This window comes from Salvelinus alpinus, chromosome 17 (genome assembly GCF_045679555.1).
Source record: "Salvelinus alpinus chromosome 17, SLU_Salpinus.1, whole genome shotgun sequence".
NCBI classification, from domain to species: Eukaryota; Metazoa; Chordata; class Actinopteri; order Salmoniformes; family Salmonidae; genus Salvelinus; species Salvelinus alpinus.
In genome coordinates, this window is record NC_092102.1 from 51,374,909 (window position 1) to 51,400,054 (window position 25,146).

At 42.2% G+C, this 25,146-nt stretch overlaps 1 protein-coding gene across 2 annotated transcripts in view; it reads left to right on the plus strand.

Moving 5' to 3' along the window:
- irak1 (interleukin-1 receptor-associated kinase 1) overlaps positions 1-25,146 on the plus strand; it is a 42,023-nt gene that overhangs the window by 8,181 nt on the left and 8,696 nt on the right. For both annotated transcript variants that reach the window (XM_071349378.1, XM_071349377.1), the window contains exons 5-9: positions 1,441-1,614; positions 8,916-8,980; positions 17,796-17,910; positions 18,858-18,970; positions 21,436-21,646. In XM_071349378.1, the coding sequence (XP_071205479.1) occupies positions 1,441-1,614; positions 8,916-8,980; positions 17,796-17,910; positions 18,858-18,970; positions 21,436-21,646 (678 nt within the window). The remainder of the gene's footprint in view (positions 1-1,440; positions 1,615-8,915; positions 8,981-17,795; positions 17,911-18,857; positions 18,971-21,435; positions 21,647-25,146) is intronic.

Genomic DNA, 25,146 nt, shown 5'->3' on the forward strand with positions numbered 1-25,146 from the left:
AGTAGTATTAGTTCACGGTTACTAACACCAGTAGTAGTAGTAGTAGTAGTTCACGGTTACTAACACCGGTAGTAGTAGTAGTAGTAGTTCACGGTTACTAACACCGGTAGTAGTAGTAGTAGTAGTTCACGGTTACTAACACCGGTAGTAGTAGTTCACGGTTACTAACAACGGTAGTAGTTGTGATTATGTTCTATACCAAAGTATCTTTGTCACCAGTCTGTATCTTTCTCAATAGTCTGTATCTTTCTCAATAGTCTAGTCTGTATCTTTCTCAATAGTCTGTATCTTTCTCAATAGTCTGTATCTTTCTCAATAGTCTGTATCTTTGTCAATAGTCTGTATCTTTCTCAATAGTCTGTATCTTTGTCATTAGTCTGTATCTTTCTCAATAGTCTGTATCTTTCTCAATAGTCTGTATCTTTCTCAATAGTCTGTATCTTTCTCATTAGTCTGTATTTTTGTCATTAGTCTGTATCTTTCTCATTAGTGTGTTTCTATCTCATCAGTCTATCTTTCTCATCGGTCTGTAGGTGTCTTTGTCATTAGTCTGTATCTTTCTCATTAGTCTGTATCTATCTCATCAGTCTGTATCTATCTCATCAGTCTGTATCTATCTCATTAGTCTGTATCTTTGTCATTAGTCTGTATCTTTGTCATTAGTCTGTATCTTTCTCATTAGTCTGTATCTTTCTCATTAGTGTGTATCTTTCTCGTTAGTCTGTTGGTGTCTATCTTTCTCGTTAGTTTGTGGGTGTCTGTATCTTTCTCGTTAGTCTGCATCTTTCTCGTTAGTCTGCATCTTTCTCGTTAGTCTGCATCTTTCTCGTTAGTCTGCATCTTTCTCGTTAGTCTGCATCTTTCTCGTTAGTCTGTATCTTTCTCGTTAGTCTGTATCTTTCTCGTTAGTCTGTATCTTTCTCGTTAGTCTGTATCTTTCTCGTTAGTCTGTATCTTTCTCAATAGTGTGTATCTTTCTCATTAGTCTGTATATTTCTCGTTAGCCTGTACCTTTGTCATTAGTTTGTATCTTTTTCGTTAGTCTGTGGGTGTCTGTATCTTTCTCGTTAGTCTGTATCTTTCTCGTTAGTCTGTGGGTGTCTGTATCTTTCTCGTTAGTCTGTATCTTTCTCGTTAGTCTGTGGGTGTCTGTATCTTTCTCGTTAGTCTGTATCTTTCTCGTTAGTCTGTATCTTTATCGTTAGTCTGTATCTTTATCGTTAGTCTGTATCTTTATCGTTAGTCTGTATCTTTCTCGTTAGTCTGTAGGTGTCTGTATCTTTCTCGTTAGTCTGTATCTTTCTCGTTAGTCTGTGGGTGTCTGTATCATTCTCGTTAGTATGTATCTTTCTCGTTAGTCTGTGGGTGTCTGTATCTTTCAACAAGGGGTTGAGATCAAAGCAGAAAATTGATGAATAAAGTATTGTTGTTCTTCATCAGTGGTCCATCTCCAGAGATCCCCTGCTGTCCAGCGCTATGTGTTGGCCGTTTGAGGAAGTCCAGAGAGGAACAGAGGACTTCTCCCATGCCAAGCAGATAGGAGAGGGGGGGTTTGGACATGTGTACCGGGCTACCATGAGGAGCACCGACTTCGCTGTCAAGAAACTGAAGGAGGTATGCGACTTTTAGACTGCTCAGTCCTCTTCAGTGGTAATCATAGAGGAAAGATGGTTGATATAAATAGATATTTATGACTGCCAACCCTGGCAATATATCTCGGGGTGTAAATGTGTCATATCAAAGTATTTGTTAACAGGATACAACGTATGTAAAACTGTCCAAGGAAACTCTTACTCACAAAGTCTTTCCCAACAATGCAGTGTTCAATATCGACTGGTAAGAAAGTAGAATATCCAGAAATGATCCTAACCAACCGTTTATACTCCTTGGGAAATTGGCCTATACGAATAAGGCTACATTTTAAATGTTTCTTATAGAAATATGAATCAATCAATTGAAAGGGAACAGTTTGTACATTAGGTGATTTTTATTTTTATTAGACTCAAGGGTGAGGACACAACAGTTTTCTTGACACAAGACTGAATCCAAACATTACACTGTTGATTTTTATTGTGCATTTTACACTAAACCGGACAGTTTTTTTAGGTACAGTCATGTAGTACTGGGTCGGACAGCCTGAATTCTTCTGGGCATTCTACAAGTTGCTGCAGATTGGATGGCGGTACATTCATGCTACGAACAGCCCGTTCCGTCTCATCCCAAAGAGGCTCTACTGGGTTGAGGTCTGGGGACTGTGTGTAACAGTTTAACTTTAGTCCGTCCCCTCGCCCCGACCCGGGCGCGAACCAGGGACCCTCTGCACACATCAACAACAGTCACCCACGAAGCATCGTTACCCATCGCTCCACAAAAGCCGCGGCCCTTGCAGAGCAAGGGGAAACCCTACTTCGAGGTCTCAGAGCAAGTGACGTCACCGTTTGAAAGGCTATTAGCGCGCACCACCGCTAACTAGCTAGCCATTTCACATCGGTTACATGTGCAGGCCACTCAAGTAAACTGAACTCGCTGTCATGGTTCCAGGTGATGTGTTTGTATCTGATAGGAGTGGAACTTGGTGGGGTCGACAGCTGCAATAGCCCATCTGCTGACAAGGACAGACGAGTTGTGTGTTCTGAGACGCCGATCCGCACACCACTGTTGTACTGCGCCGTTATTGGTCTGTTTGCGGCCCCGCCTCTTATCTTGCACGATTCTTGCCGTTCTCCTTTGTCTTCTCTCATCAACGAGTTGTTTTCGCCCCACAGGACTGCCGCTGATTGGATGTTAGTTTGTTTGTCGCAGCGTTCTGGGTAAAACTCGAGACGCTGTGGTGTGTGAAAAGCCCTGGAGGGCGGACGTTTTTTTATAAAGATACTGGATCGGGCGCGCCTGGCACCAACGATCATACACCGAGCTCAAAGTCTCTTAGGTCACTTGTTTTGCCCGTTCTAACGTTCAATCGAACAGGAACTGAATGCCTGTCTGCTTGCTTTATATTTCAAGCCACGGCTACGTGACTCACGGTCTGAGCAGGGTGGTGTACCTAATAAACTCACCGGCGAGTGTACATTTACTGTACTTTTTGCCGTATTTGTTGATCAAATGGGAAAATACTCCGGAAACATTCAGTAACATGATAAGAATATTCTTGGAAAATGTGGGGTAGGTGCAACATAAGATAATTGGCCACACTCCTCTCCCATTGGCCACACTCCTCTTCAGTGTCTCTCATTGGCCACACTCCTCTCCGGTGTCTCTCATTGGCCACACTCCTCTCCAGTGTCTCTCATTGGCCACACTCCTCTTCAGTGTATCTCATTGGCCACAGTCCTTTCCAGTGTCTCCCATTGGCCACACTCCTCTCCAGTGTCTCTCATTGGCCACACTCCTCTCCAGTATCTCTCATTGGCCACACTCCTCTCCAGTGTCTCTCATTGGCCACACTCCTCTCCAGTGTCTCCCATTGGCCACACTCCTCTCCAGTATCTCTCATTGGCCACAGTTCCTAAATAATTTCAATGCACTTATATGACTCAGAAGAGTCCACTATACTGAACAAAAATAAAACGCAACATGAAATAATTTCAAAGATTTGACTGAGTTAGTTCATTGACGGAAATCAGTCAATTTAAATATTAATTAGGCCCTAATCTATGGAAGTCACATGACTAGGAATATAGATTTTTTTTAAAATAGGGGCGTGGATCAAAAACCAGTCAGTATCTGGTGTCACCACCATTTGCCTCATGCAGCGCGACACATCTCCTTCGCATAGAGTTGATCAGGCTGTTGATTGTGGCCTGTGGAATGTTGTCGTACATGTCGATCCAGAGCATCCCAAACATGCTCAATGGGTGACATGGTGAGTATGCAGGCCATGGAATAACTGGGACATTTTCAGCTTCCAGGAATTGTGTACAGATCCTTGCGACATGGGGCCGTGCATTATCATGCTGAAACATGAGGTAATGGCGGCGGATGAATGGCACGACAATGGGCCTCAGGATCTCATCACGGTATCTCTGTACATTCACATTGACCTCAATAAAATGCAATCGTGTTAGTTGTCCGTAGCTTATGTCTGTCCATACCATAACCCCATCGCCACCATGGGGCACTCTGTTCACGTTGACATCAGCAAACCACTCGCTCACACGGCGCCATAAATGTGGTCTGCGGTTGTGAGGCTGTTTGGACATCGTACCTAACTCTAAAACAACGTTGGAGGCGGCTTATGGTAGAGAAATTAACATTTAATTCTCTGGCAACAGCTCTGGTGGACATGTCAGCATGTCAATTTTGCATGCTCCCTCAACTCGAGACATCTGTGGCATTGTGTTGCGACAACTGCACATTTTATTGTTCCCAGCACAAGGTGCACCTGTGTAATGATCTTGCTGTTTAATCAGCTTCTTGATATGCCACACCTGTCAGCTGGATGGATTATCTTGGTAAAGGAGAAATGCTCATTAACAGGGATGTAAACAAATGAGAGAAATAAGCTTTTTGTACATAATGGAACGTTTCTGAGATCTTTTATTTCCACTTTACTTTTTGTTCAGGATATAAAAGGAGCTTTTGGAACTTTCCTAGCTGTGCCGTTGAGGAACTAGAGTAAGCACACTTGTAGTTGTTTTTGTTTGGAACACAGCCCTGCATCCCCACAACTGTTGTTGTTTTGTTTGGAACACAGCCCTGCATCCTCACAACTGTTGTTGTTTTGGTTTGGAACACAGCCCTGCATCCCCACAACTGTTGTTGTTTTGGTTTGGAACACAGCCCTGCATCCCCACAACTGTTGTTGTTTTGGTTTGGAACACAGCCCTGCATCCCCACAACTGTTGTTGTTTTGTTTGGAACACAGCCCTGCATCCCCACAACTGTTGTTGTTTTGTTTGGAACACAGCCCTGCATCCTCACAACTGTTGTTGTTTTGTTTGGAACACAGCCCTGCATCCTCACAACTGTTGTTGTTTTGGTTTGGAACACAGCCCTGCATCCCCACAACTGTTGTTGTTTTGGTTTGGAACACAGCCCTGCATCCTCACAACTGTTGTTGTTTTGGTTTGGAACACAGCCCTGCATCCCCACAACTGTTGTTGTTTTGGTTTGGAACACAGCCCTGCATCCCCACAACTGTTGTTGTTTTGGTTTGGAACACAGCCCTGCATCCCCACAACTGTTGTTGTTTTGGTTTGGAACACAGCCCTGCATCCCCACAACTGTTTTTGTTTTGGTTTGGAACACAGCCCTGCATCCCCACAACTGTTGTTGTTTTGGTTTGGAACACAGCCCTGCATCCTCACAACTGTTGTTGTTTTGGTTTGGAACACAGCCCTGCATCCTCACAACTGTTGTTGTTTTGGTTTGGAACACAGCCCTGCATCCCCACAACTGTTGTTGTTTTGGTTTGGAACACAGCCCTGCATCCTCACAACTGTTGTTGTTTTGGTTTGGAACACAGCCCTGCATCCCCACAACTGTTGTTGTTTTGGTTTGGAACACAGCCCTGCATCCCCACAACTGTTGTTGTTTTGGTTTGGAACACAGCCCTGCATCCTCACAACTGTTGTTGTTTTGGTTTGGAACACAGCCCTGCATCCCCACAACTGTTGTTGTTTGGTTTGGAACACAGCCCTGCATCCCCACAACTGTTGTTGTTTTGGTTTGGAACACAGCCCTGCATCCTCACAACTGTTGTTGTTTTGGTTTGGAACACAGCCCTGCATCCCCACAACTGTTGTTGTTTGGTTTGGAACACAGCCCTGCATCCCCACAACTGTTGTTGTTTTGGTTTGGAACACAGCCCTGAATCCCCACAACTGTTGTTGTTTTGGTTTGGAACACAGCCCTGCATCCCCACAACTGTTGTTGTTTTGTTTGGAACACAGCCCTGCATCCTCACAACTGTTGTTTTGGTTATGGAACACAGCCCTGCATCCTCACAACTGTTGTTGTTTTGTTTGGAACACAGCCCTGCATCCCCACAACTGTTGTTGTTTTGGTTTGGAACACAGCCCTGCATCCTCACAACTGTTGTTGTTTTGGTTTGGAACACAGCCCTGCATCCTCACAACTGTTGTTGTTTTGGTTTGGAACACAGCCCTGCATCCCCACAACTGTTGTTGTTTTGGTTTGGAACACAGCCCTGCATCCCCACAACTGTTGTTGTTTGGTTTGGAACACAGCCCTGCATCCCCACAACTGTTGTTGTTTTGGTTTGGAACACAGCCCTGCATCCTCACAACTGTTGTTGTTTTGGTTTGGAACACAGCCCTGCATCCTCACAACTGTTGTTGTTTTGGTTTGGAACACAGCCCTGCATCCCCACAACTGTTGTTGTTTTGGTTTGGAACACAGCCCTGCATCCTCACAACTGTTGTTGTTTTGGTTTGGAACACAGCCCTGCATCCCCACAACTGTTGTTGTTTTGGTTTGGAACACAGCCCTGCATCCCCACAACTGTTGTTGTTTTGGTTTGGAACACAGCCCTGCATCCCCACAACTGTTGTTGTTTTGGTTTGGAACACAGCCCTGCATCCTCACAACTGTTGTTGTTTTGGTTTGGAACACAGCCCTGCATCCCCACAACTGTTGTTGTTTTGGTTTGGAACACAGCCCTGCATCCTCACAACTGTTGTTGTTTTGGTTTGGAACACAGCCCTGCATCCCCACAACTGTTGTTGTTTTGGTTTGGAACACAGCCCTGCATCCCCACAACTGTTGTTGTTTTGGTTTGGAACACAGCCCTGCATCCCCACCATCACACAATTTACTGTTGTTCACGCAATCAGGGCATAACATTTTAACACCCATCACCTGACAAATGCGGGTATGTTTTTGGCATTGGCTGTTAAGTTGTCTTATTTCATTAGCCACGTAGGCGGGTAGTCAGGTCTCCACAGTGGGAGCATTTAACTCGCATTTGTGAATAAAAATGGTCAAGTATGATCACATTTATAGTAAAATAAATGCTACAGTAGCTGTTTACAAAGTATTTCTGCCGTTTTGTTTCATAGCTGGTCACATTGATTGCACACAGTCGAGGAACTATCAATCCTATCGGAAAGTGTTCAGCCCCCTTGACTTTTCCCACATTTTGTTACAGCCTTGTTCTAAAATTGATTTAAATTGTTTTTTTTCTCCTAAATCTACACACACAACCCCATAATGACAAGCAAAAACAGGTTGACATTTTTGCATATTTATTAAATATAACTCACATTTACATTAGTATTCAGACCCTTTACTCAGTACTTTGTTGAAGCACCTTTGGCAGCGATTACAGCCTTGAGTCTTCTTGGGTATGACGCTACAAGCTTGGCACACTTGTATTTGGGTAGTTTCTCCCATTCTTCTCTGCAAATCCTCTCAAGCTCTGTCAGGTTGGATGGCGAGCGTTGCTGCACAGCTATTTTCAGGTCTCCAGAGATGTTAGATCGGGTTCAAGTCCGGGCTCTGGCTGGGCCACTCAAGGACGTTCAGACACTTGTACCAAAGCCACTCCTGCGTTGTCTTGGCTGTGTGCTTAGGGTCGTTGTCCTGTTGGAAGGTGAACCTTTGTCCCAGTCTGGGGTCCTGAGTGCTCTGGAGCAGGTTTTCATCAAGGATCTCTCTGTACTTTGCTCTGTTCATCTTTCCCTCGATCCTGACTAGTCTCCCAGACCCTGCCGCTGAAAAACATCCCCACAGCATGATTCTGCCACCACCATGCTTCACCGTAGGGATGGTGCCAGGTTTCCTCAATGTGACGCTTGGAATTCAGGCCAAAGAGTTCAATCTTGGTTTCAACAGACCAGAGAATCTGGTTTCTCATGGTCTGAGAGTCCTTAAGGTGCCTTTTGGCAAACTCCAAGCGAGCTGTCATGTGCCTTTTACTGAGGAGTGGCTTCCATCTTTACTGTTGTACTATAAAGGCCTGATTGGTGGAGTGCTGCAGAGATGGATGTCCTTCTGGAAGGTTCCCCAGATCTGTGCCTCGACACAATCCTGTCCGGGAGATCTACCGACAATTACTTCGACCGCATGGCTTGGTTTTTGCTCTGACATGCACTTGTCAACTGTGGGACCTTTATATAGACAGGAGTGTGCTTTTCCAAATCATGTCCAATCAATTGAATTTACCACAGGTGGACTCCAATCAAATCGTAGAAACATCTCAAGGATGATCAATGGAAACAGGATGCACCTGAGCTCAATTTCGAGTCTCAAAGCGAAAGGCCTGAATAATTATGTAGATAAGGTATGTTTTTTATTTATTTGTAATACATTTGCAAAAATGTCTTAACCTGTTTTCGCTTTGTCAGTATGGGGTATTGTGTGTAGATTGAGGAAACCATATATAATTTTTAATCCATTTTAAAATAAGGCTGTAATGTAACAAAATGTGGAAAAAGGGGAAGGGGTCTGAACTTTCCCAAGACACTGTATAGTGTATGTATATTTAGGCAGGGGTACAAGTGACTGGTCAGTAGGATAAATAATAATAATAACAGCACCGTGTGTTGCTCATGCGAGAGTAACATTGTGCTTGTGAGTGTGAATAGAGACCTGAGAGTGTGTAATCGTCAGTGCAGGTCGTCTGTGGATGAGGGTGAGCAGCCATCAGTTAGCTGTTCACCAGTCTTATGGCTCGAACAGAGAAGCTGTCTTGGAGCCTGTTGTTCCGATACCGCTTGCAAGACCGTAATAGAGAGAATAGTCCACGGCTGGGGTGGCTGTCGTCTTTTTTGAAATATTCCGGGCCTTTCTCAGACACGGCTTGGTATAAATGTCTACTGATGATGACGTTGTTATTATTTCTGTTTAAACTGGTCAGTAAATGTCATTTGAATGAATATATATATATACAGAAAAGAAAGCCAGTAAAATGCATTTTGTTTATATTGGATCTTGTTCTTGTATTCCCTTTGTAGAACTCTCCACTAGACTGGAGCGTAGTGAAGGAGAGCTTCAAGACCGAGGTGGAGAAACTATCACAGTAAGATGACAGTCTTTAGAACCTCTCCTACTTTTATCTCTGGCATCTCACTTTAACCTCGTTCAATTCCTCTTGGTTGTCTTTCTTTTCTAAGAAGTTATCTGTGTAGAAAATAGGGCTGTCCCCCACCCCCCCCAAAAAAAATCTTTGTCAATCAAGAGTCGTGTTCTTTCGAACCAATCGACTGGTCGAAATTTTAAAACGTATATTTTTCCAGACCCTATGTGTTTTAATAAAATCAACTATATGTAGGCTACGGAGCTTGTTTGATGCTTTAAGTATACTGTGATGAAATAATTAAGACACAAATGACTCAAGTGGGAGCTAGAGATCAAGAACCTGTTCCCGAACCACCACATCCCGTTGCTGCTGGCCTTTGTAGATTCTACCATTACTTTCCCTGAGTTGCCGCTAATAGGATACGCCAGGGGTCGGACACCTTTTTTCCATTTGGACTGCCGATTTATCTTACCAATTCTACCGATCAGTTCTAATTTTCATATGCACGTTTTCGTGGAACAATTTAATTTATTTTAGAATAAAGTCTTCGTATCTCAATCATTGTCATGTGATTAATACAAATTATATCTAAATGAAAATTATACAAATCTAAAATTGCCATTGCCAACTACAGTACCAATCAAATGTTTTGACACCTACTCATTCCAACGTTTTTCTTTATTGTTTACAAAAAATGTTATGCCAAGAGTGTGCAAAGCTGTCATCAAGGCAAAGGGTGGCTACTTTGAAGAATCTCAAATATAAAATATATTTTGATTTGTTTTAACACTTTTGGTTACTACATGATTTCATATGTGTTATTTCAAAGTTTTGATGTCTTCACTATTCTACAATGTAGAAATAAGTAAAAAATAATGTGTGTGTGTTTGTCATATTAAAAATAAAGAAAAACCCTTGAATGAGTAGGTGTGTCAACTTTTGACTGGTACTGTATATAAAAATAGCCTACATAAAACCAACCAATAAACATTGCAACCTGCAGGTAAAAAATATCGGTGTTTTAAAAATAAATCACATTGGCTACCCATGGCCTGTCTGGTCCAGCCCAAGCGCTAACAAACTTAAACATTCTATAAAATATTCTGGACCCTCAGTTTTCTGCGCCATTAAGCTCCGGACAGACACAGCTGTATTTGCTCAAGGGATAAGAAGTAATCAGCTTATTTTATGACGTTTCCACCGGATCAGAGCATGACGGACCTTCTCCCCTTTCACGCTAAGTGGTTATCGAAAGGGAGGAAGCTGGAAAGATTTTGCAAATAGGCTAAATTGAGGAACTGTCATTTTCAATGGATCTAAAAACAGACGTTTAACCTTTTCTCAATATAGGGGGTGCTGTTTCAACGTTATCATTTATCGTTCCCAAATTAAACTGCCTCGTACTCAATTCTTGCTCGTACAATATGCATATTATTATTACTATTGGATAGAAAACAATCTCTAGTTTCTAAAACCGTTTGAATTATGTCTGTGGGTGAAACAGAACTCTTTCTGCAGCGAAATTCATGACAGGAACTGCGAAGGTCTGAAAACGAGGCTCTGTTCTCAGATCAGTTTAAAGCTCTGTATGTATCCTATGGGTCGACATGAACTGCACACGCCTTCCCCTGGATGTCAGTAACCAATTAGAATTGGAATGGAGTTTCTACGTAGATCTCAGACCTTATAAAGCCGCAAGGAACGGAGGGAGCTCTCTTTTTGACGTTCGTCATGACGCAAAGCAAGACCTCAGGATGGCATTTTGAAACGCTCAGTTATCGGCCTTAGATATATCCGTCTGTAATTTAATTCGATATAGGTGTTAGAAACATCATAACGAAGTTATTTTAAACCGAGTTATATCAGTTTATGCGAGTATATTGCAATTTTCGGAATTTCCTTAGTATTGCGTTTTGAACATTTGGGCACGTCTTCGCCACATGGCTAATGTTTGCTGCTAATTCCTAAATTGAAGACGGCAATCTACAACCGAGCAACGATGATTCTGGACAAAGGACCACTTGCCCAAGATTCTGATGGAAGCTCGTCCAAAAGTAAGAGCTATTTATGATGTTATTCCGTATTTATGTGGAAAAATGTAAAAGGATTTGTCCGCCATTATTGCGGCACTGGTCTGGCTGTAACGCACACTGTATGTCTAGTAACGTTAATTTTAAAAATCTAACACAGCGGTTGCATTAATAACTAATGCATCTTTCAATTGCTGTCCAACCTGTATTTTTTAGTCAAGTTTACGATTATTTATCGATTAGATTAGGTGCCTCTCCAAGATGGCGCCGGCCAGAATGCATGAAATGCTGCTACTGTTCACATTGTATAACCACGATTTGTGCCGCTAAATATGCACATTTTAGAACAAAACCTATATGCATTGTGTAATATGATGTTACAGGACTGTCATCTGATGAAGTTTATCAAGGTTAGTCCAATTATATATATTTTGCTGGATTGTTACGATCGCTAACATTTGCTGCTGGTAAATGCGGTTGTGTTTCTGGCTATTGTGGTAAGCTAATATAATGCTATATTGTGTTTTCGCTGTAAAACACTTAAAAAATCTGACATATTGGCTGGATTCACAAGATGTTGGGCTTTCATTTGCTGTACGCTGTGTATTTTTCAGAAATGATTTATGATGAGTAATTAGGTATTTGACGTTGGTCTCTGTAATTATTCTGGCTGCATCGACGCTATTTCAGATTGCAGCTGCAATGTAGAACTGTGATTTATACCTGAAATATGCACATTTTTCTAACAAAACATATGTAATACAATAAATATGTTATCAGACTGTCATTTGATGAAGTTGTTTCTTGGTTAGTGGCTATTTATATCTTTATTTGGTCGAATTTGTGATAGCTACTGATGGAGTAAAAAACTGGTGGAGTAAAAAAAAGTGGTGTCTTTTGCTAACGTGGTTAGCTAATAGATTTACATATTGTGTCTTCCCTGTAAAACATTTTAAAAATCAGAAATGATGGCTGGATTCACAAGATGTGTATCTTTCATCTGGTGTCCTGGACTTGTGATTTAATGATATTTAGATGCTAGTATTTACTTGTGACGCTATGCTAGGCTATGCTAGTCAGCTTTTTTACTGATGGGGGTGCTCCCGGATCCGGGTTTGGGAGGAATTAGAGGTTAACTGTGTTCGAATACTTATACTAACCACTATTTGTAAAGTAAATTGAGTATATAGTACGCTTATTGGTCATAGTATGGATATAGTTTGTATGCCAAAAGTTCCCAGATGTCGTACTAAATTCGCCAAAATATGACGTATACAGTGATCCCTCGCCACTTCGCGGTTCACTTATCGCGGATTCGCTATTTCGCGGATTTCCATAATGCATTTTTTTTTTTTTTTTTGTGCATTGTGCTCTGCATTCTGATTCGCTAAAAACTCACTCCCGCTTCTTGTATCAAAACATGCTACGAATTGTGCTATCATTTTGTCGTCTCGTGCAGTTATGTGTACGTACATAAAACAGCTTGGCAAATTTACATTAAGTTGGCCAGGAAGGAAGGAAGGACTAACGCTTGGTCGCTTAGCAACCATGGTGCGAATGGCCACTGAACTTAAGCGAGTAGCTGAGGAATGGGACCCTTTGATGAGCCGTTCATTACAGTTCTCCAACGTAATCGATGGTGGCATGTCGGTGTACAAGGATCTTTTTGCAAAGAAGAAAAAAGAGCGACAACAGCTGCCTATCACTATGTTCTTCTCCCGAACAAACACACCTGCACCGCGGGCTTCAGAAGAAGAGAACACTGCAGAGCGCAGTCAGGATGCAGCGGCCCAGTCTGAAGAGCAGTGAAACGGCCTACACGTGAGTCACTGTATTTGTATACATGTAATAGTTGCTAATTGTAAAAAAAAAAAAAAGTTTTCTATTTCGCGGATTTCACTTATCGCGGGTCATTTTCGGAACGTAACCCCCGCGATAAACGAGGGATTACTGTACACGCATTGGACACTATTTCTGTACTTTTAGGGCCCATAATGCAATTCAGAAAATACGCGTGGTTTCACAACGTTTTCAGATTTGAATAAAATGGCAGAAAATGTGCAGCCGAAGTCCAACGAGAGCGGATACAAATTCATTGCTTTAACTAATTTTACAAATGTCAAGAAATGTAATAAAGTAATGACTTCTCAAATAAGTTACACGTTATGTTGGCTGACAATTTGTTAGCTACGCTGTCCTTACAAACAGCATAGCATTACAGTAGCTAGTTGCCTAACTGTTAGTTGGCTACTAATACATCGAACTTGCCAGGCAGTATATTAACTATCTGCTATCTAACTAACTATCCAACGTTTATTGACTTGATTATTTACATCATACTTAGCTAAGTGGTATAGTTGTTGTGCGTTTCAATAGAGGTAACGGCACTCTGGTCTGAGTGTGCCAGAGCGCCGAATAACTGATGAATTGACGAACGCTCAACACCCGTTGAAATATGGCCGGTGTCAGTAAACGTTGGCAAAAAAAAAAAAACGTAATTAAATTGTTGCTAGCAGCACAGTTACAGTCACCAACGCTCTGGATAACATGAAAACAGCCTAGCCAGCTATGCTAGGGTGAGAAAAGGGTCAGAGTGAGGTGTTCTCTCATTTGTGTTTGAAAGTAACTTCGCTAGACAGCCGTTGAACGCTCGGATCAACCCTACTCCTCGGCCAGAGCGTCCAGGGTGACGCTCTGAACGCTCCGCGAAACGCTCTGAATTTACGAACGGACAATCTGACAACGCTCTGGGTTTACGAACGGACAATCTGACAACGCTCTGGGTTTACGAACGGACAATCTGACAACGCTCTGGGTTTACGAACGGACAATCTGACAACGCTCTGGGTTTACGAACGGACAATCTGACAACGCTCTGGGTTTACGAACGGACAATCTGACAACGCTCTGGGTTTACGAACGGACAATCTGACAACGCTCTGGGTTTACGAACGGACAATCTGACAACGCTCTGAATTTACGAACGGACAATCTGACAACGCTCTGGGTTTACGAACGGACAATCTGACAACGCTCTGAATTTACGAACGGACAATCTGACAACGCTCTGGGTTTACGAACGGACAATCTGACAACGCTCTGGGTTTACGAACGGACAATCTGACAACGCTCTGGGTTTACGAACGGACAATCTGACAACGCTCTGAATTTACGAACGGACAAACTGACAACGCTCTGGGTTTACAAACGCCCAGAGCTCACTCTGACAATCCAGATTGAATTTAATAACACACCCGAAATCGTAAAATGTCTAGCTAGTCATTTGTTTTGCTAATTACAAGCTAACAAGAGGTTGCATAGCAACAGCATCTACTTCCGGTAGACCTGCTAGTACACACACAACTGAAAAGATACCGTTCGATTACAGTGTACTAAAATGAACTAATAGTATATAATATGTAGTAGGTACTCATTAAGTATGTAGTATACAGTATGTTAGTATGGGTATTCGAACACAGCTTTTGTTTACTTGCTGTTTTTTGGTGAAGACAAATTACTTTGAGAATCTCCCCAGCTCGTTAGTGTTGGTACTTTAAGACAGTCAGAAATACTATCCGATCCCCAAATGGACACATTTATTATATGCATACATTTGAGCGCAGGCCAGGTAGCCTAGGCCGATTTCTATGCGGAATCAGGTGCACATCCTTACTCAACATTGACAGTAGCGCTCCAAACAAAACAACTCCATAAATGGAATGAAATAAACCAAAACTTATTTCTCACAAGTGTAGCTTAGGTTGTGCGCTCTGCAAACAATGTGTCCACTCTGACAATGAGAACTGTAAAATACTAATAATTAGTGATGCACCTTTTTGGCTGATACCGATATCCGATATTTTCCTTGCCAAAAAACCCTGATACCGATAACCGATGTTTAACATTTTTGCGGCCTTTTAAACATTCTATTACAGTTAAATAATTAACACACAAATGGACGCAGCGGTCTTAGGCACTGCATCGCAGTGCAAGAGTCGTCACTACAGTCCCTGGTTTGAATCCAGGCTGTATCACATCCGGCCGTGATTGGGAGTCCCATAGGGCGGCGCACAATTGGCCCAGCGTCGTCCGGGCCGTCATTGTAACTAAGAATGTGTTCTTAACTGACTTGCCTAGTTAAATAAAGGTTACACACACACACATACGCCACACTATCCCAAAAGTTATTTTGTTGGCATTTACGTATGGCCCCATTACCAGTAAAACATAATCAAAACCTATTTCTTTCACTTACTTACTTGCTGTTTCGTTGTTCATTTGTTCAGTCGTTTCATTCTCAACCAGGATTTCTATGGAACGCCGTTTGGGTCTTTGCGTGTCAAAAAAGATTCACATCAAATTGCACTATTTGACGTGTGAAATAAGCTTGTTGACCAATCAGGACCTGAATATGACTGCACGTCATATAATAATTAAACGCGTTCATAATTTTTTTACGTAGTTATTACACATTGATTACACTCACTCGTATTTCATATGTCACAACGATTCATCGAAACGTATGCTATGATGCTGATAAAGTTGTCTCGCACACCTACAGTGCTGGTCATTATAAATTAGGGTTATTTTAGATGACACCTAGCTATATAGTTAGCTAGCTAAATATAACAACTGAAACAGATGTCGTTTTGCAATGTTTTTGGGGAAGAACATTGTTTGCATCCATGAGCTAGCTAGCTTTTTTTAAAGACAGTTCTTATTTGATTAATGGTGGTCAGACCCATCAATGTGAAGTTAGCCACAATAAGGATTAGCCACAATAGTGGACTTTGCGGTTATCCTTCAAAGTAAAAGTATGGCATAATTCTACTATTTGTATTCATTTGCGTCACTGTCAATGACATACTTTTATTTTGAAGGCAAACCGCAAATTCCACTATTGTGCCTTATCCTTATTGTGGCTAGCTTCACAACACATAACCCGGTCCAGTTGTTCCTCACTAGCCAGATGAAGCTAGCTGGCTGCTTATAACGTTAGCTTTGGGCAACAGGGTTAAGTTGCTGACTAGCTATTTATTTTTCATGAACTGAAGTTCAATTTCAATAGGCGAACAACAAGTGGCAACCTAGTTAATACTTACAAGGATTCCTAAGTCATTGCTAAGAATAATGAAAATGGCTGCAGTTTCTCCTGGTCATTGTTTACAGGCTGGTTGTATTGGTGCTAGCTAGGTACCAAGCTAAAGCTAGCTACCCAGGAAGTTGCGGTTGAACAAATTATGCTTTATTACCAATGCGGTCCAGTGGGGCAACTTCTGAAAAATAGCGCACTTGGTAGTATGTACCGGTGCTCGACCAGTCGGCGAAAGCCAAAATCCCCCACGACAGAGAGCGGTTGATTGTCAAGGGCAATGAGTTCCATTATCTTGGCTTTAATGGATTTTGCCTTTGTTGTCTTGCTGAAATGTTCATACTTTCAAATGAGTGCTCGACTTGTTGACTGGTCGATCCACACAGTAGACATTGTGGGCGTCATTACGTCATGTACCTACATTATATAGGTATGCATGGTAGCTTTGACATTGGTTTTTAACATCGGTGTTGAACTAAACATCGGGACGATACCGATAATGGCATTTTTAGCTAATATCGGCCGATTCCGATATGTGCACTGATATATTGTGCATCCCTAGTAATGATTATATATTAAATGCTTTAGCATAAATTACGGTACCCAAACAAACATTGTAGATTAGAAATGATGGTAATTAACAGTAAATGTGATACTGGTGTGTCATCCCCGTGGCCTCCACAATGGATTAGTCCACTGAGACAGGCCTCTACAATGGATTAGTCCACTCTGACAGGTCTCTACAATGGATTAGTCCACTGAGACAGACCTCCACAATGGATTAGTCCACTGAGACAGACCTCCACAATGGATTAGTCCACTGAGACAGGCCTCCACAATGGTTTAGTCCACTGAGACAGGCCTCTACATTGGATTAGTCCACTCTGACAGGTGTCAATCAATACATTTTTGTTGTTGTTGCAACTGCTCGACTAAAACATTATTGGTCGACCAACAGCCTATCGACCAAACAATCGACCAGTGGACTAAATGGGGTCAGCCCCAGCCCTAGTCTCCCCTATTCCACGTACATCAGACTGTATTCCGTATCGTCATACGGGAAGCCTGACCATGAAAAGCCCAGGTGGAGACAGGCCTAGAGAATCAGAAGTTCCCTTTATACTGTCCTCTTCAGGCTTTAGCTGGTCCGCTGTGGTTAGTCTGTCTTCTGCTGGTTCGCTGTGGTTAGTCTGTCTTCTGCTGGTCCGCTGTGGTTAGTCTGTCTTCTGCTGGTCTGCTGTGGTTAGTCTGTCTTCTGCTGGTCTGCTGTGGTTAGTCTGTCTTCTGCTGGTTCGCTGTTGTTAGTCTGTCTTCTGCTGGTCTGCTGTGGTTAGTCTCTCTTCTGCTGTGGTTAGTCTGTCTTCTGCTGTGGTTAGTCTCTCTTCTGCTGTGGTTAGTCTCTCTTCTGCCAAGCAGGTCATCTTTACTCTGCCTATATGCTCTTCTGTCTTTACTCTGCCTATATGCTCTGTTTCTCCCTCCTATTGTTGAGGAAGGAGTTTTTCCTAGCCACCGTGCTTCTACACCTGCATTGCTTGCTGTTTTAGGCTGGGTTTCTATACAGCACTTTGAGATATCAGCTGATGTAAGAAGGGCTAAAAAAATACATCTGAAAAGTGTCTTCTTCATTGTAAGATGCGGCTCTATTGTAGGTTTAGCAACAAACAAAAATACTCTGCCTTTCCCCGCCCAGATACAGACATCCCAATATAGTGGACTTTGTGGGCTACAGTGTTGGACAAGGAACCTACTGTCTGCTCTATGTCTTCATGCCCAACGGTTCTCTGGAAGACCAGCTGCACAACCAGGTCAGTCTTTTATTCTTCATATCTTTAAAACTAAAGAACGTTAACCGGGGACTGCTATCGAGACGGACGGGGACTGCTATCGAGACGGGACGGGGACTGCTATCGAGACGGGACGGGGACTGCTATCGAGACGGGACGGGGGACTGCTATCGAGACGGGACGGGGACTGCTATCGAGACGGGACGGGGACTGCTATCGAGACGGGACGGGGACTGCTATCGAGACGGGACGGGGACTGCTATCGAGACGGGACGGGGACTGCTATCGAGACGGGACGGGGACTGCTATCGAGACGGGACGGGGACTGCTATCGAGACGGGACGGGGACTGCTATCGAGACGGGACGGGGACTGCTATCGAGACGGGACGGGGACTGCTATCGAGACGGGACGGGGACTGCTATCGAGACGGGACGGGGACTGCTATCGAGACGGGGACTGCTATCGAGACGGGATGGGGACTGCTATCGAGACGGGACGTGGGACTGCTATCGAGACGGGACGGGGACTGCTATCGAGACAGCTTATTAAACATTGAGAAAGGAGGACATTGAGATTGAGAAAGGAGACGGGACGGGGACTGCTATCGAGACGGGACGTGGACTGCTATCGAGACGGGACGGGGACTGCTATCGAGACGGGACGTGGACTGCTATCGAGACGGGACGTGGACTGCTATCGAGACGGGACGGGGACTGCTATCGAGACGGGTTATTAAACATTGAGAAAGGAGACGGGCGGGGACTGCTATCGAGATGGACGGGGACTGCTATCGAGACAGGTTATTAAACATTGAGAAAGGAGACGGGCGGGGACTGCTATCGAGATGGACGGGGGACTGCTATCGGGACATTAAACATTGAGAAAGGAGGACATGGCACGAGGGTTGAACTTGGAATATATGTGTTGTTGGTGTGTGTTGACTGTGTGTGTGTGCCTCTCCCTCAGGCCAGTGCTGCCCTCTTCTGGCCACAGCGTGTCGGTGTGTTGCTGGGCACAGCCAGAGCCATTCAGTTCCTCCACTCATCCTGTCCGCAGCTCATACATGGAGACATCAAGAGGTAAGCTTTTCCTGGCTACCCATCCACATCGCTCCGCAAACTGACCTTTTCTTTTCCATCGTTCTTCTGGATTTTTGCCTTGTGATTGGTCCCAGACACAGATGGGTTGGGCCAGAGACAGCCTACACGGTGTTATCAACTTTGATATTCTGATTGGTTAGATTTGTAAGAGATTATCCAATTGCTGATGCATTTTGGTACAACACCCCTCCATTTTGAAGTCTAGGAGGGAGAGGCTATACAGAAACACCTGGTGCCCAAATTGATGACATATGTCGAGCAGCTGAGAGTTGAGTGGAGACGAATGGATTGGGTTCAGTCATCCTGATAAGCCCCTTCCCAGCTAGCTAGTTCAGTCAGTCATCCTGATGAGCCCTTCCCAGCTAGCTAGTTCAGTCAGTCATCCTGATGAGCCCCTTCCCAGCTAGCTAGTTCAGTCAGTCATCCTGATGAGCCCTTCCCAGCTAGCTAGTTCAGTCAGTCATCCTGATGAGCCCTTCCCAGCTAGCTAGTTCAGTCAGTCATCCTGATGAGCCCTTACCATCTAGCTAGTTTAGTCAGTCATCCTGATGAGCCCTTCCCAGCTAGCTAGTTTAGTCAGTCATCCTGATGAGCCCTTCCCAGCTAGCTAGTTCAGTCAGTCATCCTGATGAGATGTCCCAACTAGCTAGTTCAGTCAGTCATCCTGATGAGTCCTTCCCAGCTAGCTAGTTCAGTCAGTCATCCTGATGAGACCTTCCCAGCCAGCTAGTTCAGTCAGTCATCCTGATGAGCCCTTCCCAGCTAGCTAGTTCAGTCAGTCAGTCATCCTGATGAGACCTTCCCAGCTAGCTAGTTCAGTCAGTCATCCTGATGAGACCTAGCTAGATAGTGTAGCCAATAGCAGGTCAGTAAGGAGAGGGAAGTAGCTAGATAGTGTAGCCAATAGCAGGCCAGTAAGGAGAGGGAAGTAGCTAGATAGTGTAGCCAATAGCAGGCCAGGGTGACAGCTATAGTGATTATGTACAACTACAGCATTAACGTCTATATTTTAGAAAAAATAAAATAACAAAAAAATAGCAATAAATCAGATCGAAACAAAATGATTCTGAACACGAAGTCCCAATTTCGGCAGACACGTTTCTAATTGTCACTGAAGTTTGTAGCCACATCTATAAACTAGCTACCTGGGCTAAGGCTCATCAGGAAGACTGACTGAACTAGCTAGCTGGGCTAAGGCTCATCAGGAAGACTGACTGAACTAGCTAGCTGGCTAAGGCTCATCAGGAAGACTGACTGAACTAGCTAGCTGGCTAAGGCTCATCAGGAAGACTGACTGAACTAGCTAGCTGGCTAAGGCTCATCAGGAAGACTGACTGAACTAGCTAGCTGGCTAAGGCTCATCAGGAAGACTGACTGAACTAGCTAGCTGGCTAAGGCTCATCCGGAAGACTGGCTGAACTAGCTAGCTGGCTAAGGCTCATCAGGAAGACTGACTGAACTAGCTAGCTGGCTACAGCTCATCAGGAAGACTGACTGAACTAGCTAGCTGGCTAAGGCTCATCAGGAAGACTGACTGAACTAGCTAGCTGGCTAAGGCTCATCAGGAAGACTGACTGGACTAGCTAGCTGGCTAAGGCTCATCAGGAAGACTGACTGAACTAGCTAGCTGGCTAAGGCTCATCAGGAAGACTGACTGAACTAGCTAGCTGGCTAAGGCTCATCAGGAAGACTGACTGAACTAGCTAGCTGGCTAAGGCTCATCAGGAAGACTGACTGAACTAGCTAGCTGGCTAAGGCTCATCAGGAAGACTGACTGAACTAGCTAGCTGGCTACGGCTCATCAGGAAGACTGACTGAACTAGCTAGCTGGCTAAGGCTCATCAGGAAGACTGACTGAACCGAATCCGTTCGTCTCCACTCGACTCTCACTGCGCACCAGGCAAGAGGTAGGCTGAGTCACCAGGCAAGAGGTAGGCTGCTCTGTTATATTCAGGCTGAGTCACCAGGCAAGAGGTAGGCTGCTCTGTTATATTCAGGCTGAGTCAACAGGCAAGAGGTTGGCTGCTCTGTTAAATTCAGGCTGGGACACCAGGCAAGAGGTAGGCTGCTTTGTTAAATTTAGGCTGAGTCAACAGGCAGAGGTAGCCTGCTCTGTTAAATTCAGGCTGGGACACCAGGCAAGAGGTAGGCTGCTCTGTTATATTCAGGCTGAGTCACCAGGCAGAGGTAGAATGCTCTGTTAAATTCAGACTTGGACACCAGGCAAGAGGTAGCCTGCTCTGTTGACTGAATCATTCCTTTGTCCCCATAATTTCTTACTACCATATTAAGCCTCTATCTCATATTTGAAATGAGAAATTAGCCTCTAGAAGAATAACCAGGTGGTGACAGATCTACAGCTGATGCTCGGACATTTTTTGAAGGAAAACTTGGCGCAATAAATAACTGAAGTTTGCATTGCACCATCTGTCTTCTTCTTCCAGCTCGAACATCCTACTAGACGAGCACCTGGAGCCTAAGCTGGGGGACTTTGGCCTGGCCCGGTTCTGCTGTAGCTCCAGTAGTAGGTCAGCTGGTAGAACCACCACGGTAGCCTATACCAAGACAGTGAGGGGAACACAGGCGTACTTACCTGACGAATACCTCAAAACAGGAGCGTTGGGAGTAGCCATTGACATCTTCAGCTTTGGAGTGGTAGGAAGAAAGCACACACTGTACTGCTGTACTATTATACAGTAGCCTAGTACAGTAGCATAGTAGTATATAATAGCATACTACTGCACTATACTATTATATACTACTGTACTAGGATACATTACTCTATTATAAAAATGTACAACTGTACTATACCACTATACTGCACTATACTATTATATACTACTGTACTGGGATACATTACTCTATTATACTAATGTACTACTGTACTATTGCACTATACTATTATATACTACTGTACTAGGATACATTACTCTATTATACTAATGTGCTACTGTACTATTGCACTATACTAGTATATACTACTGTACTAGGCTACATTACTCTATTATACTAATGTACTACTGTACTATACTGCTCTGCTATACTATGCTACTGTACTCTACTAATTTATTTTACATTTATTTAACTAGGCAAGTCAGTTAAGAACAAATTCTTATTTTCAATGACGGCCTACCGGGGAACAGTGTGTTAACTGCCTTGTTCAGGGACAGATCGACATATTTGTACCTTGTCAGCTCGGGGGATTCCATCTTGCAACCTTTCGGGTTACAAGTCCAACACTCTAACCACTAGGCTACCAGCCACCCCTTGTACTACTAATGTACTACTGTTCTATACTACTCTACTCTACTGTATTACTGTACTATACTACTCCACTATACTACTCTACTATACTACTGTATTACTGTACTATACTACTCTATTACTGTACTATACTACTGTACTACTGTACTACTCTACTGTATTACTGTACTATACTACTCCACTATACTACTCTACTGTACTACTGTACTCTACTACTCTATTACTGTACTATACTACTCTGCCATACTAATGTGCTACTTTACTATACTAATGTGCTGCTCTATACTACTCTAATATGTTACTGTGCTATACTACTATACTAATGTACTACTCTACTATACCAATGTACTACTCTACTATACTAGTGTGCTACTCTACTATACTAATGTACTACTGTGCTATACCACTATTATATTGCTGTACTATACTACTCCACTATACTACTCTACTATACTGATGTACTACTCTACTATACTGATGTACTACTCTACTATACTAATGCGCTACTCTACTATACTAATGTACTACTGTACTATACTGATGCACTACTCTACTATATTACTGTACTATACTACTCCACTATAATACTATACTAATGTACTGCTGTGCCCTACTACTCTATTACTGTACTATACTACTCTGCTATACTAATGCACTACTATACTACTTCACTATATTACTGTACTATACTATACTACTCTACTCTACTATACTAATGTGCTACTCTACTATACTAATGTACTCCTGTACTATACTACTCTACTATGTTACTATACTAATGTGCTACTCTACTATACTATTGTGCTGCTCTACTATACTACTGTACTACCGCACTATACTACCCTGCTACTATGCTATGTTACTGTACTATACTACCAGACTATACTGATGTACTACTGTACTATATTACTCTACTATATTACTGTACTATATTTCTCTGCTATACTAATGTACTACTCTACTATAATAATGTGCTACTCTACTATACTAATGTACTACTGTGCTATACTACTCCACTACTATGCTATGTTACTATATTATACTACTATACTATTGTAATACTGTGCTATACTACTATATTACTGTGCTATACTATACTAATGTGTAACTGTACTATGCTACTCTACTATACTACTCGATTACTGTACTATACTACTCTACTATACTAATGTACTGCTGTACTGTGCTACTCTATTACTGTACTATACTACTCTACTATACTAATGTACCACTGTGCTATACTACTCTGCTATATTACTGTACTATACTACTCTACTATACTAATGTACTGCTGTACTGTGCTACTCTATTACTGTACTATACTACTCTACTATACTAATGTACCACTGTGCTATACTACTCTACTATATTACTGTACTACACGACTATACTAATGTACTGCTGTACTGTGCTATACTGCTCTACTAATGTACTACTCTACTATAATAATGTACTACTGTGCTATACTACTCCACTACTATGCTATGTTACTATACTATACTATTGTAATACCGTGCTATACTACTATATTACTGTACTATACTACTATACTATACTAATGTACTGCTGTACTGTTCTACTCTATTACTGTACTATACTACTCTACTATACTAATGTACCACTGTGCTATACTACTCTACTATATTACTGTACTATACTACTCTACTATACTAATGTACTGCTGTACTGTGCTACTCTATTACTGTACTATACTACTCTACTATACTAATGTACCACTATGCTATACTACTCTACTATATTACTGTACTATACTACTCTACTATACTAATGTACTGCTGTACTGTGCTACTCTATTACTGTACTATACTACTCTACTATACTAATGTACCACTGTGCTATACTACTCTACTATATTACTGTACTATTCTACTCTACTATACTAATGTACTGCTGTACTGTGCTACTATATTACTGTACTATACTACTCTACTATACTAATGTACCACTGTGCTATACAACTCTACTATATTACTGTACTATACTACTCTACTACACTAATGTACCACTCTACTATACTAATGTACTACTCTACTATACTAATGTACTACTGTGCTATACTACTCTACTATATTACTGTGCTATACTGCTCTACTAATGTACTACTCTACTATAATAATGTACTACTCTACTACAATAATATACTACTCTACTATATTACTGTGCTATACTACTCTACTATATTACTGTACTATACTACTCTACTATATTACTGTACTATAATACTGTACTATACTAATGTACTACTGTACTCCACTATTACTGTGCTATACCACACTAATGTACTACTCTACTATACTACTCTACTATATTACTATACTAATGTATTACTGTACTATACTACTATATTACCGTGCTATACTACTCTACTATACTAATGTACTACTCTATTATGCTAATGTACTACTCTGCTATACTAATGTACTACTGTGCTATACTACTCTACTTTACTACTCTACTGTATTACTGTGCTATACTACTCTACTATATTACTGTACTATACTACTATACTAATGTACTGCTGTACTCTACTACTCTATTACTGTACTATACTACTCTACTACACTAGTGTACTACTCAACCATACTAATGTACTACTCTACTATAGTACTCTATTACTTTACTATACTACTCTACTATACTAATGTATTACACTAATGTACTACTCTATTATGCTAATGTGCTATTCTACTATACTAATGTGCTACTGTACTATACTACTCTACTATATTACTGTGCTATACTACTCTACTATATTACTGTACTATATTACTATACAAATATATTACTGTACTATACTACTCTACTAATGTGCTACTGTGCTATACTACTCTATTTCTGTACTATACCACTCTACTATACTAATTTACTAC